This window comes from Grus americana, chromosome 3 (assembly GCF_028858705.1).
Source record: "Grus americana isolate bGruAme1 chromosome 3, bGruAme1.mat, whole genome shotgun sequence".
Classification (NCBI taxonomy): domain Eukaryota; kingdom Metazoa; phylum Chordata; class Aves; order Gruiformes; family Gruidae; genus Grus; species Grus americana.
In genome coordinates, this window is record NC_072854.1 from 12,459,798 (window position 1) to 12,475,525 (window position 15,728).

Sequence of the window (15,728 nt, forward strand, 5' to 3'; positions counted from 1 at the left end):
CTTAATTTTTTGATACTCTTGAAGATGTGCGGGTGGTGCAGTAAGGTTAGCCGCGATAAGCGGCATAAATACATGTGTCTGTCTAAAAGGACCCTGTGTAATCTTCGTTAGGTTTAAGAACAAAGTCGGAATAAATGTCGTTGCACAGGCTGGGCGCTCGGGAAGGTGCCGCGGGCTGGAGGGACCGGCTGAGCAGCCCGGTAGGAGAATCTCAGGCTCCCTCTCGAGGACATCGGTGTTAATTACAAATAAATCCTCCAGCTCTGCTGCTCCTGCAGCCTTCACGTGTGCAGAGGAAGGAGCAAACCCCCAATGGTACAGGCATAAGCCTAGGACAAAAAGATCCCCAATATAAGGTAAGTCTAGATATGAAATATATATAGAGAGAGGGATGCAGGCAATTCTGACCGCTCGTTAGGAAACACTGCCAAGCTTGCCTCTTGGGAAAGGTGTTTCAAACAGAAGAATGGCATATGTTGACATACACAATAATCCGTATGTCCTGCAAAGTTGCTAGAAAACACGTGGGTTCACAAAGAAAATGGGGAAATGAAAGCAATCTTTTAGCCATGAAAGAGGAAAAATTATCATTGCCACAGGGGAACTATGGCTGTGAGAGTTAAGGATGTATTTGCACAGGGTGACTGACAGCTGAATTGAATGATGACCAAGGCAAGGAATACTGAATTCTAGCATCCATTATTACATACAGTAATAAAACAACATTGCAGCTGTTATTGATTATGCTACTGATATTGCTATAATTATACACAAACAGTGCTCAACACTTACAGAAAGTGTGAACAGACATCACAGCGACCACTTTGCACAGTAAGTGACCTGGCAACCTTCTGACCATCAGCAGCTCAGCTCAGTAGCCCCAGGGACATCTCGCTCCCATCCATCACCTAACGGTGACCAGAGTGCACCCACACTGGTGACAGTGGAAAGCCACCACAGATCCAGATCCAGGGCTGCAGGTATAACTTCTCTTTCTTCCGCACGCAGCAAAAGCAGAGTCCTTTCCTCCAATTTGTTTGTGGTCAGATCCACTACTCCACAGTTTTGGGGTTAATTTTCCCCAAATTTGGGGGTGATTTCTGGTCTAGGTAGCCCACAGCTCATCCAGAGAGAGAATTCTTCATTTGCTTTGTGACACCCATTGGTCTCCAGCTGGGTTCTCTCTTACTGTTAGTTTTGACCACTTACCTTAAAGATCAACAGTTTCTTTCCTCTTTTGTTATACCAATTAAAGCTGCAGGTTACACATTTGCCTCTGGCAGACTTCAGCTGTCCAGGGAAGGCTATGCAAAATCCTCCATAGAGGAGACAAGGTGAAGAGAAGTAATTCTGAAACAATGAATTGCCACATGCTTTACCAGAACAGCACCAGTTACAACCTGATAGTTAGGAGCTGGCAACCATCACAGTAGGAGCAGATTTAATCAGTAGAGCAAATGAACAGGTGACATGAATCATATGTTCATAATTAGAAGGGTAAATGGCTGAGTTTCATCAGTATAAAGGTGTCAGCCTTTCTATTTGACCTAAGGCACTGAGATTTCTATGCAAAGCTGATGAAGGAGATTTTTGTTTGTGTGTGACTACAAAGGAAAAAGCAATACAAGTAGAGGCTGAGCAAATGCACAATGGAGTTGGGCCTGGTTCAGAGGTGAGAGCTTCATGGCTGCTAACCATAAATACTCTTATGGAAGATGTTAAATATATTAATTTCTCTGATTTACCTTCCCTAACTTTCTAGTAGTAACCAAGGGAATTCTGTTTTGCAATTTCCTAGTCTAGACCTGTAGCTCTAAGTCTAAGATTAGTTTAGTTTAATAATATCCAGACTAGAACTTTCTGAGCACATAAGTCTGTTAGCATGATGTTGTTACAGCTGAAGCTGCTGCTAATCCCTGTCTTTTCTTACAGGTTGTTATTAATAGGGATATTAATCTCCAAAATATGGACCCAAGAGAGACCAGGTAATGCTGCTGTAAACTGCTTTCACATAACAATTTCCAGGCTTTTTCACAGGTGATATCTGTCTTTATGTGTGTGTTTCAGAGGAGTCTGAAGCTCTTAGGGAGCCACACTTGCATGTTTTTTTCTGAGAAACTCCAAGCATAGATGTGTCTACTGATATGTACTCACAGCTACTCTTTAGGTTTATGTGCCATTGTATTAACTGACTGTTTCTATTTTTCCTCACTCTGGTAACAAGCACTGATGATTTAATAGGGATTATATTGTTCTTGTTTTCTTGAGCCTAGTTATTGACCTTACATATTGTAAGGTCTTTTAAATACTGTGGAGATATCAGTGCTTTGCCTAAGAAGAAACAGCTTTCTTAACCAGAACTGGTGTCTGTGTTAACTTCTTCCTTACAAAACAGAGCTGGTCCTGGAACAGCAGATATAGAGAGCTGGTTCTAGGACTGCCTGCCCTACTCACTGCAGATGCTGTATAAACATGCCTACCAAAGTAAAAAATACTGGAGGAGGCTTTATCCAGCTTGGAGCAATTGTATAGGTTCTGCACTGCATTAAGTTAGTAGCTTGGAATATGGGCAGAATAAGGTCATGTTCACTAGCATCTCTCTGATGTTCCCTGGTATGACCAGCTCTGACATGGGAGTTGCATCTTTGGTTAACTTAAGAGTGCTGAACTCTCTGTGAAAAAAGGATCCTCTCAGCCCTTCAAATGCACTGTTGCTATAAAAGGTCTAGTCGGCATTAGCTCACTATGCAATAGAAACTTGTATTTGAAACAACAATCCCAATTTATTAGAAATATATGTCAAATGAAAAGTTTTCTCTGGTCTATAGTCCTACATTTTGAATGGTTTGTACCTGCTTCCTGCCTCTGAGAGGTTTGGTTTATGCAGGTTTATAGTCTGATTTACGCTGTGGTGATAATTTGGGATTTGAGTTTCTCAAGCTGTACTCTTTGCTCCTGTGTGGTCCTTTTCCAGCATGAGCCATCTGGCTGCTGGTACTGGTACTTGGGCAGGAGAAGAGGGTAGGCAGATGTGGCTGCTCCCCACCCAGACTTTGCTCCTCTTGTGAATAGGTGTGTGTGGCTTTTGAGGTTTTTGTGGTTGGTTTGGGGTGTCTTGGTTGGTTGGTTCTTTGAATTTGGGGATTTTTTTCAGGAAGGTGGGGAGACTCTTGTTCTATTTTATTCCATTCAGGGTGTTCAGATTGGAGCAGCCAATTTAGTACTTTTTTGACCCTGTTCCAAAATCCTGTTTCCATGACTGGATGTTGCAGATAGTAGCTGGCAATGCTATCAGACACAGCTACTACTGGAATACTAATGTCAAGGCTGGCTTTTCTCTTTAAAGGATTGTTGGTTGGAAAAAAAGCCCTCTAATGCCTCCTGACCAGAGGCGTTGGAATATGACTGTTGCAATGCTGCCTTATAAAGCAATCTGGGAAGTAACAAAATTCTGTTTGTATGTTACCTTTAATCCCCTACTTACTAGCCTTTCAATACGTTCCACACAGGACCCATGAGTTTGGAGTGCTTGGGGAACCTTTTGCGTATAACACTGACTGCAGAATATTTTGAGGACAAATACTTATCTTTCTCTGTTGTTGGTAAGTTGATGTATAAGATCTTGGAGAGGGAATTATGGATGGTGAAATGTTTAAAATCTCTGAGGTCCTCTTATACTAGAATTCCCTGGATTATTCTAAGATCATAGAGCTTAGTAGGCTGGACCTCATTGTAAGTAAAGCAAAACGCTTCCTTTATTTCTGTATAACCTGTCCTGTAGACTTGTGTGATAACTTAGCAATGTCAAGTCTAAGCATGGCTATCAAACTGAAATGCACATGGTAGTTTCTAGGTAGTTTCTCTCCTGGTAAAAATGCTCCCCAGAAACAGCACACGCTATTCTGAAAATTCACTAGTTGAAGCTGGCACTGCATTACTGATTTTACGTTAGTGGCTTTCCACCTTTTTTGCTTACAGCTAAGGGACCTGGTGGAGGCATATGAATTCTTAATGAAGAAAAATTAGCTGGGCCTCTGGTGATGGGCTTAGTAATCAACAAGTGGCACATTTGAGTGAAAAGCACCACGGAGTGGTCTGGAAGGGCAGATAACTTTTGGGCTACAAACATCATCAGGTGTAAGATTATATGCTTAGAGAGCTAGTGCAAGGCTGAGTTTACATTTTATGCTAGTTAGCTGTCTAACTAGACATGACATTCATGACATTCATCTTTCTAGAATGGTAAACTTGTGTAAAAACCCATTTAATGTATGCTCTTTGTTGAGGAGTCTTCATCCATACATAAAGACACAGATATGTACAGCTTGAAAGCATAAAGCAATTTTTTTTTGGGGGGGGGTGGGGGGGAACAAACCTAAAACACAAAGACATTTTTGTAGCCTAAAAAAATCCAAGCTAAGCCTTAGTGCCCTCTTCATTCTGGTAAGACCCCTGAAGAGACTCTGGCCAAACAGGCATCAGAGAGAAACATGGGTCTGTGCCAGCCACAGATCAGACTCCTGATATTTCTAGGTTGTCATCATCTCTCAATACTGACCACTTTGACACTGACCTGACTGTTCTGTGCTTACTGGAGCTCCTGCTCCTTTAGGATTTAATATCTTTCCATGTTGGTGACTTTGTTGTTGTTTTCACCTTCAGTCCTTGAGCTGCTGTCCCAGTCTGTCTGTAATTTTACCGTTCTTACTTTCCATAGACTTTGTTGCAGCTCTTTTTCATCACTTTGCAATTCTCTCCTGTGTCTGAGCCCAGGGCATGCAGCGGGGCCATTTTAGAGCAGGCTCAGCTGAACCCTGGGGCAAGGGCAGGTTGCTCAGGGAGTTTGCAGAGCAGGAATTGTACTCATTCATACTGCCTTCACTAATTACCCATAGATCAATCCGGCATAGCTTGGGAGCTAGATGAGACCATGGCATCACAGTGCGGCTATACAGTAACCTACAGCAATCGGAGTACCATTGAGTTTCGTGCTTCTGCACTAAGCTGCCATTCTCGCTTAGAGGTGAGTCTATTGTAGGAATTTTGACTCCAGTGCTGCTGTATATGACCTTTATGTGAAAGATTACCAAATCATCGATAGGCATTAATTGAGGTGTCATAATGTCTTGAACATCTATTAGCAGAAAATTATTTAATTCTCTCTGAATGTATCCAGAGGTCTGAGAGTATTCCATGGTATTGATATTTGAATGTTCACCTGTGCTTTGCTGTAGGACACATGAAGAAGCATGTTGCATGTAAGCCCTTGAAGGGCAACTGCTTTCCCTTGGATAAAGAGGTGTGACCAGCAAGTCAAGGGAGGTGATCCTGCCCCTCTACTCTGCTCTTGAGACCCCACCTGGAGTACTGCATCCAGCTCTGGGGGGCCCAGTACAAAGCTGATCAGAGGGCTGGAGCACCTCTCCTATGAGGACAGGCTGAGAGAGTTGGGGTTGTTCAGCCTGGAGAAGAGAAGGCTCCAGGGAGACCTTATAGCAGCCTTCCAGTACCTGAAGGGGCCTACAGGAAAGATGGTGAGGGACTGTTTATCAGGGAGTGTAGTGACAGGACAAGGGGTAATGGGTTTAAGCTGAAGGAGGGTCGATTTAGATTAGATGTTAGGAAGAAATTCTTTATTGTTAGAGTGGCGAGGCACTGGAACAGGTTGCCCAGAGAGGTTGTGGATGCCCCATCCCTGGAAGTGTTTAAGACCAGGCTGGATGAGGCTTTGGGCAACCTGGTCTAGTGGAGGGTGTCCCTGCCCATGGCAGGGGGGCTGGAACTAGGTGATCTTTGAGGTCCCTTCCAACCTAAACCATTCTATGATTCTGTAAGAATAGGGAATTCTGTCTGGCAACTGTGTTGCACTCTGGTCTAGTATCTAGTGTCGGAGACACGCTAATATAAAAGCTTTGGCTGCTTGTGTTGCTTGCTCACTGATACTATATCACAAAACACGAGATCAGCTATATTTTAGGGGGCACCTTTCTACCTGACTGGAGTTATGTCAAAGGTTGGAGCTGCTCCCCAGAGTATTTGTGCTGCTATGTAGCTATACGCCTATGTGCATATAGCCTATCTAGTTAATCAAGTAGAAAGTAATATTGCTTTGGTATGGAGTTACTCTTCTGTGCGGGGGCTGGTTGGGTGGGTTTTGCAAGCTACTTTCAGGTCACAAGGGTAGGTGGTGCCTGACTAGGGGAAAATCAGTCTAACAAGCAAGTGTTCCCTGTGTTCATGCAGAAAGATGTGTTCACAGTAACTATAGAAATCAAAGCATCACGTACTCCTGATATGAAAAATGCTGCAACTCACCTGAAAAGTGCAAGTTGCCATTACGGCCCATGGAGTCCAAGAGAGTTAGTATGTGAAAGTAACTACATGGAGGTAAGTACTGGAAGTACTTATGGGAAGGTACTTAAAGTAAGGCAAGGCAAGTACTGGAAGATGCTCTCTTTAGAAGCTGATTAGATGCTAAGAATGTGTATTGGAAACAGAATTGGAATGTCCCACCATGAACAGCTCACTAGTGAATGCACAGCATGTGGTGTCTTGAGTTTAGTCATTCATTTATATTATGCTTATATAGCCTACTAGCCAGCATTAATAGCCACTAAAGTTGTGAAATAGTATTCCAAAGGTTGAGCTAATGGATTGAACTCACTGAATGTTGCCTCAACAAATCTCTTTGAGATGATAACAGAAATGTATACTTTCTGAAGGAAGGTTTTTCTACTGAATTTGCTGGGGAGAAATGCAGATGGGGGAAAGACTCCTTTTTGAAGAGGACATGGGAGTCAAGAACAAATTTCTGGTTTTAACTAAAAGTAGAAATGGGAAGATACGGAAAAAATAGAAAGCTGAAATCAAGTGGAATATAGATAATGTACCATGTATGATGGTGGTATATGCTATATTTTTTTACTTGAAAAGGGAGTAAACATAATCCCCTTTAGGAAATACTTTTCTCCCTTCTCAATCTTATATTTTTCTGAAAGTACTGAAAAAGACTTGTTTCTTTGTCTCCAACACTCTACAAGTGCCACGAGCAAACCCCTTACAGTGGCTCTTTCCCTTCAGGTTTCAGTCAGGAGGGAGGTTCCACAGACTGTAAAAGAATTCATTCAAGATGAACCTGAGGACTGGACTCTTGTCTTTCCAGAGGTAAAACTACAAGTTTTCTTACTAGAAAGAACTAATGCTACTTCTAGTATAACCATCCTTCTATTCTATGTTCACACAGTATAAAATACCATTTCAAAAAGGGCAGAACTTCTGTACCAAGTGGTTTTAGCATAGACATTTTCTGTTAGAAATACAGACAGGTGTAGGCCATGTCTCCAAGGAAGAAATGGAAACTGATTTCTCAAAGAGCCTAGAAATCAAGTCTTTCCCAGGAAAGAGACTGTGCAACAAAAACTGACCCAGGAGTGAAGTGTGGATAGGCTTTTTTCTTCTTGGACCCTGTATTTCTAATGCAGTAGTGCACTTAATCTCCAGTGCTCTTGCTATGGAAAGTTCTGTGTATATGGGTGGCTGAACAAGGGAAAGCTGGAGGAGGTATCCCACAAGCAGTATTTAGAATAAGGCAACAAAACTGCTGGGCAATTCAATACGATAAATCATTCAATGTAGTAAATAAGAAGTTACTTTGAACAGAATATTTAAACTGTTAATGAATTTGTCTGGGTAGGCAAAAACAGGAGAAGCCTCAATATGGCAAGTAGTGTTTCATCAACCAGAAGAAAAAAAGGCTCTGCTTGTGAGCAATGTGTGGAGTGCAGGCTACGGACTCAACACAACAGACACCAGGGTTCTGCTGCGAATACCATACACTGCTGCACAAATTCAGCTGGTCAAGGTTGGTATAGTCATTCTGGTCCAGCAACAATATCTATAAAGTAGAATTTTCCACTTTACAGGGACAGAAATGTGTTTGGGTTAGTGCTTAGGCACTGTTTAAATTAGGGTTAAATGTACTACCTTGCTTTGTTAATGACTATACCTTTGAAGAAGAGCCGAAGGACTGATAAAAAGCATGCTTTGCTAAAAGTATCCTTGAAGGAGAGCTGAAAAACGGATAAAAAGGAAACATCCTGCCCCAGAAGGTGCCGAGAGCTGGGTGATTGCCAGAGAGGCCTGAAGTCAACAAAAATTGGCAGTAACTAGGGGAAAGGGAAAGGTGGCCCATCTCTGCACAATATGAAATAAATAAAATACCTCTGCTCTGTGGTATATTGGCGTACTGCACATTGGGTAAACGATCCCACGTTTGGGATAACAGCAAGCTGCCAGGACATGCAGGTCTAACCAGATCTCTTCCTACAGGATCAAGGAGTTACCTTTTATGCAGTAAGATCAAGTGTATTTTACAAACAGCGATGGATGATCCTGATGGTGGATACCGCTGTGGCGTGTCCTGTAGGTGAGAAATGCGGTACCTGACTCCAATGCTTAAATGTACAGGGACCGACTTACAACTGGACTAATGAGCTGACAGCTTTCATGTCTTGTTCCTAAGATGGTGTGGACTATGCTAACGAAACAATCATCTGGACTGTTCCAAAATATATTCAACCGCTCTCTGCTGGAGCAACTAGCTTTAAGGATGTGCTTGTTGAAGCTGGTGTGGATCTACACAAACTCTCTGCCAAAGAAATGGCTTCCAGGAAATACGAGTTATTGAATGACTTAAATGCAATTACAATGAAGATACCAATAGGTGCAGAAGGTGGCTATTACAAGGTTAGTGACTTCTGTTAGGTGGCAGGCAACAGACTTTGTTCTTTCTCTTTTTTTTTTTCTGGAGAGGAATAAATTATTCATCCTGTTCCTTCCAAACAAAGGATAGGAGTGAAGGGAAAGAAAGGATATATTAAAAATACCCAAAGCCTTGACCAAATATAGATCTAAGCACCACTTTGAAGAATTTCTGTTCTTACAAGCACAGATGGACAGAATCCTACACAGAAGTATTGATTTGTCTCCTTTCTCAGGTTAACACAGAGCTTTTGCCCTTTAGTCTTGACATCATATTTCTTGAAGACAGTCCTAACTGGACTGTAAAGCATGCGTAGGTTCTGTCGTATCTTACACAGACCATTTAAGAGAATGGGAAGAACCCATTTGTCCATCAGACCATAAGATATTGGGATGGGCTGAAACTATACATCTAAATCTTGGAGGGAACTGAATTCTGGGCAAATGTAGCAATTGAACTTGCAAGAAAGTTTCAGAAGCCCTTTCACTGGTGAAGTAGTGCCCCTGCTGTTTTGAAACTTGGGAGTGAAGGACAATTTTCAAAAGAAAGTCTTCAGAGATAATCTAAACTCTTGGGCAAAAATAGAGCCCATAATAGTGATGCAGCAAGTGCCACTTAAAAGTTCATGATTCCTCACAGATGGTGTCCTTTTGCAGATTTCTTTCCCAGTATAAAAGCAGGGACACACAGCTGAGAAGGACAATTGTTTGGAGCTGTAGCTCTAGCTGGACCCTGAGATGTTAAAATGCAACTTTAACTTTAATGTAAAATCTTGTTATACTAAAGGGTATTGATTTGAAATTCTAGACTTCTGTGAGCAATGGACAGCATGGGACAAAATATACCATCAACCTGTTCTTGGAACATCAGTGGGAAGATAACAAATGGGGACTAACCAAACATACTATCATCAAGGAAATAGAAACACCATTTGAACAAGCAGAACTTGCTATAACCAACAGTAAGTAGCTTAATGTTGAAATTACTGAAGGCTTTGCTACTGATAAGAGCTTAATGTTTTGTGTTCCTTTCCAGACTCTAATCTGAGTGCAAGGATAATGAATGTGACAGTGGGAACATTCCTCCCAGATGTAGAGCTTGTGAACTTAACCATTGAGGGGGCAACTGTTGCTGTACCTGAAGCTGTTCAGCATGGATATCTAACGTACAGGGTCAGATATGCTAATGGAAGCAAAGCCTACATAATACAAGTCCCATTTGATGCACCAAGTGTTAAGAAAGAGGTGCGTACTATGACACTGCAGCATACCATGGTATAGAAATTATATCACTTGGTGATTATTATTGCTAAATATGGTTTTTCTAGTACTTGAGAGCAGACATGAGAGCATACACCCTGAATGTCACGCTTGCATTCATAACCCATCCAACAAGTGAGACCTTCGCTATCCCAGTCACAACAGTGTCGGCTGTTAAAGATGCAGGTAAACTAGTGAAATGAGCAAAACTGTATCAACCTGGCTGTGACCTCAGCTGTTAACCAGGCTAATTTCAGCTGGGGATACCATCAGCCCTATTAAACTCTGATGGCAGCTAGCGTGCTCGCTGACTCTTGACTGTGTTACAGTACTGCCCAAGGCAAGAGGATTTTGTGATGGGAGGAACTTTCATCTCATTATTATTCATGGGAATGTGGACCAAAACTGGCTACCCTTCATCTCAGACTGGCACCTGACCCCAGAGGCTGTGCAGAAGTACAATTACAGCCTGAAGGACAATGGCACTCACTTGGCAATCTCTGTCCCTTTTCTCTCTTCCCATGTGCGCTATGAGGTAAGGATGCCAGCATGTAGCAATTAAAAGGTATGCTCTACCTGTGAGATATAAACCTTATGTTCTTGAAGGTGAAACAAAGCTTCCCTTTGATATAGGCTTCAAAGGATTAATAGAGGACTATTTTCTGCCATTAGAGCACTTTAATTCCCCTTGGTTAATGTTGGCAGAAGTTGTCAAGAAAAAAAAAAAACATTCTGCAAGGATTTTAAGGCTGAGCTATCTTTAATGGCAATTGTACATGCAACAGAGTTTGTATTGCAAAATGACTGAAAAAGCTCTTTGTGTTGGCTTCTAGATAAAAAAAAATCTCCTGTCAATTTGACTTTGATCAAGCACCATTACCTTTGGTTTGTGATAGCCCACTCTTAGTTTTTGAATACTTTAGTTGAACAGTGTGTCTTTATTCTTTTGTTTAACCTGTGATTGTCATCTCTAGGATTTTCATGTCTCTGGAATAAAGGCATCACTACACTTAACCTTGAAGGATGGCATCACCTTGGCTAATAGAAGGGATTTCTCAGTTTCCTGCAGATTTTCACCTTCAGAACTCATACGTAATAACACATTGGGGATAAGCTGTTAATGCTTTTTGAGTTGCATAACTAAGTCATGCAAGTTCACGTGGTCTGAAATGTTTCTAGAGTTTATACTTGTTTGATACCTTATCTACCTGTCAGATTTCCTACAAAGTAATATGCTACAAGGCAAGTCAAATTACAGATTGGAGTGACTATCCTGTCTAGTATAGGAAAGGAGGAAGGAGGTGGGAAACTACTTCCCCTCACATCTCCAAAAGCATAAAGCCCTTAAAGGAGTTTTGGGGTTGGTTTTGAGTTTTTATTTTAGATGGGTCATTTTTTTGTTTTGGTTGGGTGGGTTTTGGTGTTTTTGTTGTTTTGGGTTTTTTGGGAGGGGGAGATTAGGGGTAGGGGGAGTCAGCTTATAAATTAGTCATTCCAAAGCTACGCATCTGGATTGAATGTATTGAATATCTTGGCTAGAAAAAACCCTTTGGAAGGAGTGACACCTTCTGGGAGGAAAAAAAGTAAGTGTAATCACAGACTTCACCCATGTTGTGCAGAGTCTACTGGCAGCTAGACTGAAGAAAATCAGGTGTTAGTACTGAAGAAAGCCTTGCTCAAAACTTAATCCTCCTGAGCTGCCAAAACACTTGCTAGCAAATCCACGCAGGACCTCTTTGTTGTGCTAGGCTACAGAATAAAGGGGCTTGAGTCCTGATTTGTATGGAAAACTATTTTATTTTTCAGAATGCCTGCCCAATGGTACTGTGGTTGTTACTGCAGTGAAATTGGTAGGAGTTGCAGACCTGGACACCAGCCTGCTTGTCTTGAGGGACAGACAGTGCAAGCCCAGTCTAGTGACAGAGAAGACTGCAACCTTCAAGTTCAGTGTGAACACCTGTGGAACAAGTAGAAAGGTATGGGCTTAGTCATGTGAAGTTTACTCTGCATTAAGATAGGGTTATTCCTCAAACTGGCAGAGGCTCAGAGTTGAGCAGAAGCTGCAAGAAGGTCACGGGTGACTTTTTGATAAGCAGTATATCTATACTGCTTTTCTGAGGATTCAGTTAGGCAGAAGTTCTTATTTGGGAAAAACAAAGGCCAGAGGTGCTTTCTGAAACTAGCTTTCAGTTTGCCACCTCTGAATTTCTTAGTAATGGACTTGAACGTGAGTTTACACTGTTGATATATACTCATATGCCTTGCAAAAGCTGATTAAGTGTTGCTAATAACTACCCGGCCCAAGACTGGCGTTGGTCCTGTTCCTGTCACCTGCATACTACATAAATAGAAAACAGACGAAATAACAAAAGATCAGATCATGCTCAAATTTGTCACCACAAAAGTAGCTTGCTTCTGTGAGTGTTGCATCTTATGCTAGACACTGATTACGTGAACAGAAACAACTGATCTCTTAGACCCAATGCACTCCTTTCTGGGGTCTTGGGTCATGTTCGAGGTGTTGTTAGCTAATAATCTGTTTCTTCTTGACTATAGCATAGCTGTCATCGTCAGCTTTGGTTCAGGAGGTATAAGGCTGTTGGCCAGTAATTTTTGGCCATTCCTAAGCATACTGTGCTTAGGGCAATCTGTCAGCCAAGTGAAAGCATGTGGATATTGTGTCAAAACCAACTCTAATGTAACTTTCCTGTTTGTAATGATGTGTATCTTTCAGGTCAATAGCTCAACTATGACATATGAAAATGATGTACTCTATTTCAGACCTGGCAATAATACACCAGTATACCAGTAAGTGTCATTCCCTAGAATAAGGTTGTCCAAGGTGTTTTGATTTCTAAAACTTAATGTTAAACTTCTTTCCTCAGACTGAAATTTGCATGCTCGTATGCAATCAAGCAAACTGTTGATGTCAGATATGAATCTAAGAACAACCCACCACCCAGTATTAAACCAGGGTTTGGCACTCTTGCTCTTTCACTGAAGCTTTTCAAAGGTAACATTTATGATTAGACTTCACAGAATGGTTGAGGTGGGAAGGGACCTCTGAAAGTCATCTTGTCTATCCCCTGTGCTCAAGCAGGGCCACCTAGAGCAAGTTGCCCAGGACCATGTCCAGATGACTTTTGAATATCTCCAAGGATGAAGTGGAAACTTCCTTAAGGCCTCTAACAGAGGTTTTCCATTCCAAAATGCAATACAAATGGTCAAGGGTCTATAGTGGATCAAACACACTTGCATCATGACTGACACAAGTGTGGCTTTCCTGCTTGGTCTGGGCATGCTAAAAATTTTGTGTAGTGGGTGCAATACCAGTTTCTCTCCTCTATCAACTCCCTAAGTGTTGCTAAGCAGAGTTAGCACTGACTGAAATAATCATAACCTGTATTAGGGAAGGAAGCTCCATGTAATGCTGCTGTAAAATGTATACTACACTTTATGCTGGCAGAAAGGGCTAACTGAAGCCTGAACAAAACACTCACCCTGACTGGAGTGGCTTTGATGCATTTCTATCATTTTTTAAAGTATCTTTCTAGAGACAGTTTTGAATGAGCATCTTGTTCCAATGGGTTTTTGCAGAAGGAAAAATGGCTCTCTTCTGGATGCTCAGAGTCAAGGAATATGGTTCAGATCTTACTTTCATTACCAGTTCTTTATTTTTCTAACATGCTATCCCCATTTGCTGGCATCCATATGTTCTCCCAGATTTTATCATTACTGTGCCAGAGTAAACAGTGGTGGAAAGAAGAGTGAAGCAGAGTTCATGAATACTTGCTCTGCGAAAAGGAAACTCTAACATCGATGCTCTCTTCTAGAGAAATCCTATTCAGACCCCTATCAGGAATCAGAATATCCTGTGGTAAAATACCTGAGGGAGGCACTGTATTTTGAAGTTGAACTGCTTCAGCCTAAAGATGCAAGACTGGAAATAAACCTGGATGATTGTTGGGCTACAAACTCCCAAAGCCTGGACAGTCTTCCACAGTGGCCCATCCTTATAAACGGGTAAGGATGGCTTCCCTCCTGTATTTGGTAACTGTTCAGCACAAGGCCCCTTACAGTACATAGAAGGAAAGGGGAAGAGAACAGAAGTCAGCTTGGGTGCATTGTTTTGTCCTGATGAGCAATTGCTGCTAGGCTATGGAGTGCATGTTGGTGTCAGCACAGTGGGTATGCCTTCTGGTGGAAGCAGGTCATGGAGGTGGCCAGAAGTTCTTGTAGCTAACAGCTTCCAGCTGGAAAGAAAGAACAAGAAGCAACCCTGACTGTGGCCAAAGGCAAGGACTATGAGTGGGCCAGGCTCTACCCATATCCCTATGGCCCAAGGAAAACAGAGGGGGAAGTTCCTCCATAGTCCATCCCCTTGATTTGTTTAAAGATGTGGTTGAAATGATGAAGTTTTAAATCAAATATGTTTTCTTTCGCTTTACCAAAAAGGTGTGAAAACAATGAGGACTCCTACAGAACAGTTTTCCATGAAGTTAACTATAGTCTCAGAGTAAAATTACCTCAGCATCTAAAGAGATTTGAAGTGAGGATGTTCACCTTTGTACAAGGCACAACACTGTCACAGGAGCAGGTGAGATATCTCTCTGGCTTGTTGTGTGCTGTTGGCAGCCCCGATGGGTGAGCCTGGCACGGTGCATGCAGCAAATGTTGTGGAAGATCTCAGCTGGCCAGGTGCTGCCTGGAGCTATTGGTCACCTCTTTGAAGGCAGAGCACTGTAAGAATAGTAAATATAGCTACTCAAGTGTTCAGTTCATCCCCTGTGGGGTCAGTACGCATACCAGATATTTGCTTAATAAGACTACCCTACACATAAATATTCTTGTCTTGCAGCTGTATTTCCACTGCAGTGTGGTGATCTGCAGCACTCTGCAACAGCCTTCAGACTTTCTTTGTCCAAGGAGATGTAATCCTGGGAAACACAGACTTGGTAAGAAAACAGGCACTTCTCAAATCACTTGTGACTTTTTGCTCAGTAATATGGCACGTGCTCTCAGGACCTGTGTCAGATGATAGACTCAGTCCCAAGGTGTGCTGTACAGAAAATTAAAAGCTGAAATGTCTCACTAGACCGCAGTGCAGAACCACATCCACATGGACAAGCATCGTCTGGAGCAGTCCTTGTTAGGAAGGAAAACAACTAGCAGAGGTTGGTGTCAATCTTAAATTATACTACTGAAATACCAAGCACAATGCTGTTGTAACATAACAGACTTCTGTATGTCTCTCTCCTCCCTGTAGGTAAATACACTGATTTTTTTGACAGAGACTAAGCAAGAACTGTTTGGTTTTATGAAGTTGCAGTTAGGTGGCCTAAGAAAGCACAGCCTGCCCAGACTTACAAGTAAAGACATCTCAAAAGTATCTACTGGGAAAATATGTTCATAGCTGACCCTTTTTCTCAGTAGAAGCCAACCAGTATGGATGCATCTTTGTCCAAATCAAATTAGCGTGTTGCTCTCTACATTCCTCTACAGTGTCGAACTCAGTATTTTGTGTGGTTTGCATCTGATAGTCTGCTCAGTTAACATGTCCAAACCTTGCGTCTAGTTACTCTGCAGTTGGAAGTGTCTGTTTTGGGGTAGGGGGAGGAAGGTGACAATAGGTGTGGAGTCAATTGTAAATCACTTTAAACTTTTTTAAGGCTTCAGCATGAACAAAGCATTGCAGGGAGCTAAATGTC

General features: G+C 42.0%; 1 protein-coding gene across 1 annotated transcript; it reads left to right on the plus strand.

The window, feature by feature from the left end:
- The first annotated feature begins 1,649 nt into the window (after positions 1-1,649).
- Positions 1,650-15,189, plus strand: LOC129204004 (uncharacterized). The gene is made up of 21 exons (XM_054819176.1): positions 1,650-1,672; positions 1,933-1,985; positions 3,510-3,602; positions 4,896-5,023; positions 6,244-6,387; positions 7,081-7,164; positions 7,694-7,861; positions 8,329-8,425; positions 8,522-8,745; positions 9,569-9,722; positions 9,797-10,005; positions 10,089-10,206; positions 10,350-10,555; positions 10,995-11,112; positions 11,827-11,996; positions 12,755-12,828; positions 12,906-13,033; positions 13,854-14,043; positions 14,476-14,617; positions 14,879-14,975; positions 15,116-15,189. The coding sequence occupies exons 1-21, from the start codon at positions 1,650-1,652 to the stop codon at positions 15,187-15,189; spliced, it is 2,694 nt and encodes an 897-aa protein (XP_054675151.1).
- The last annotated feature ends 539 nt before the right edge of the window (positions 15,190-15,728 follow it).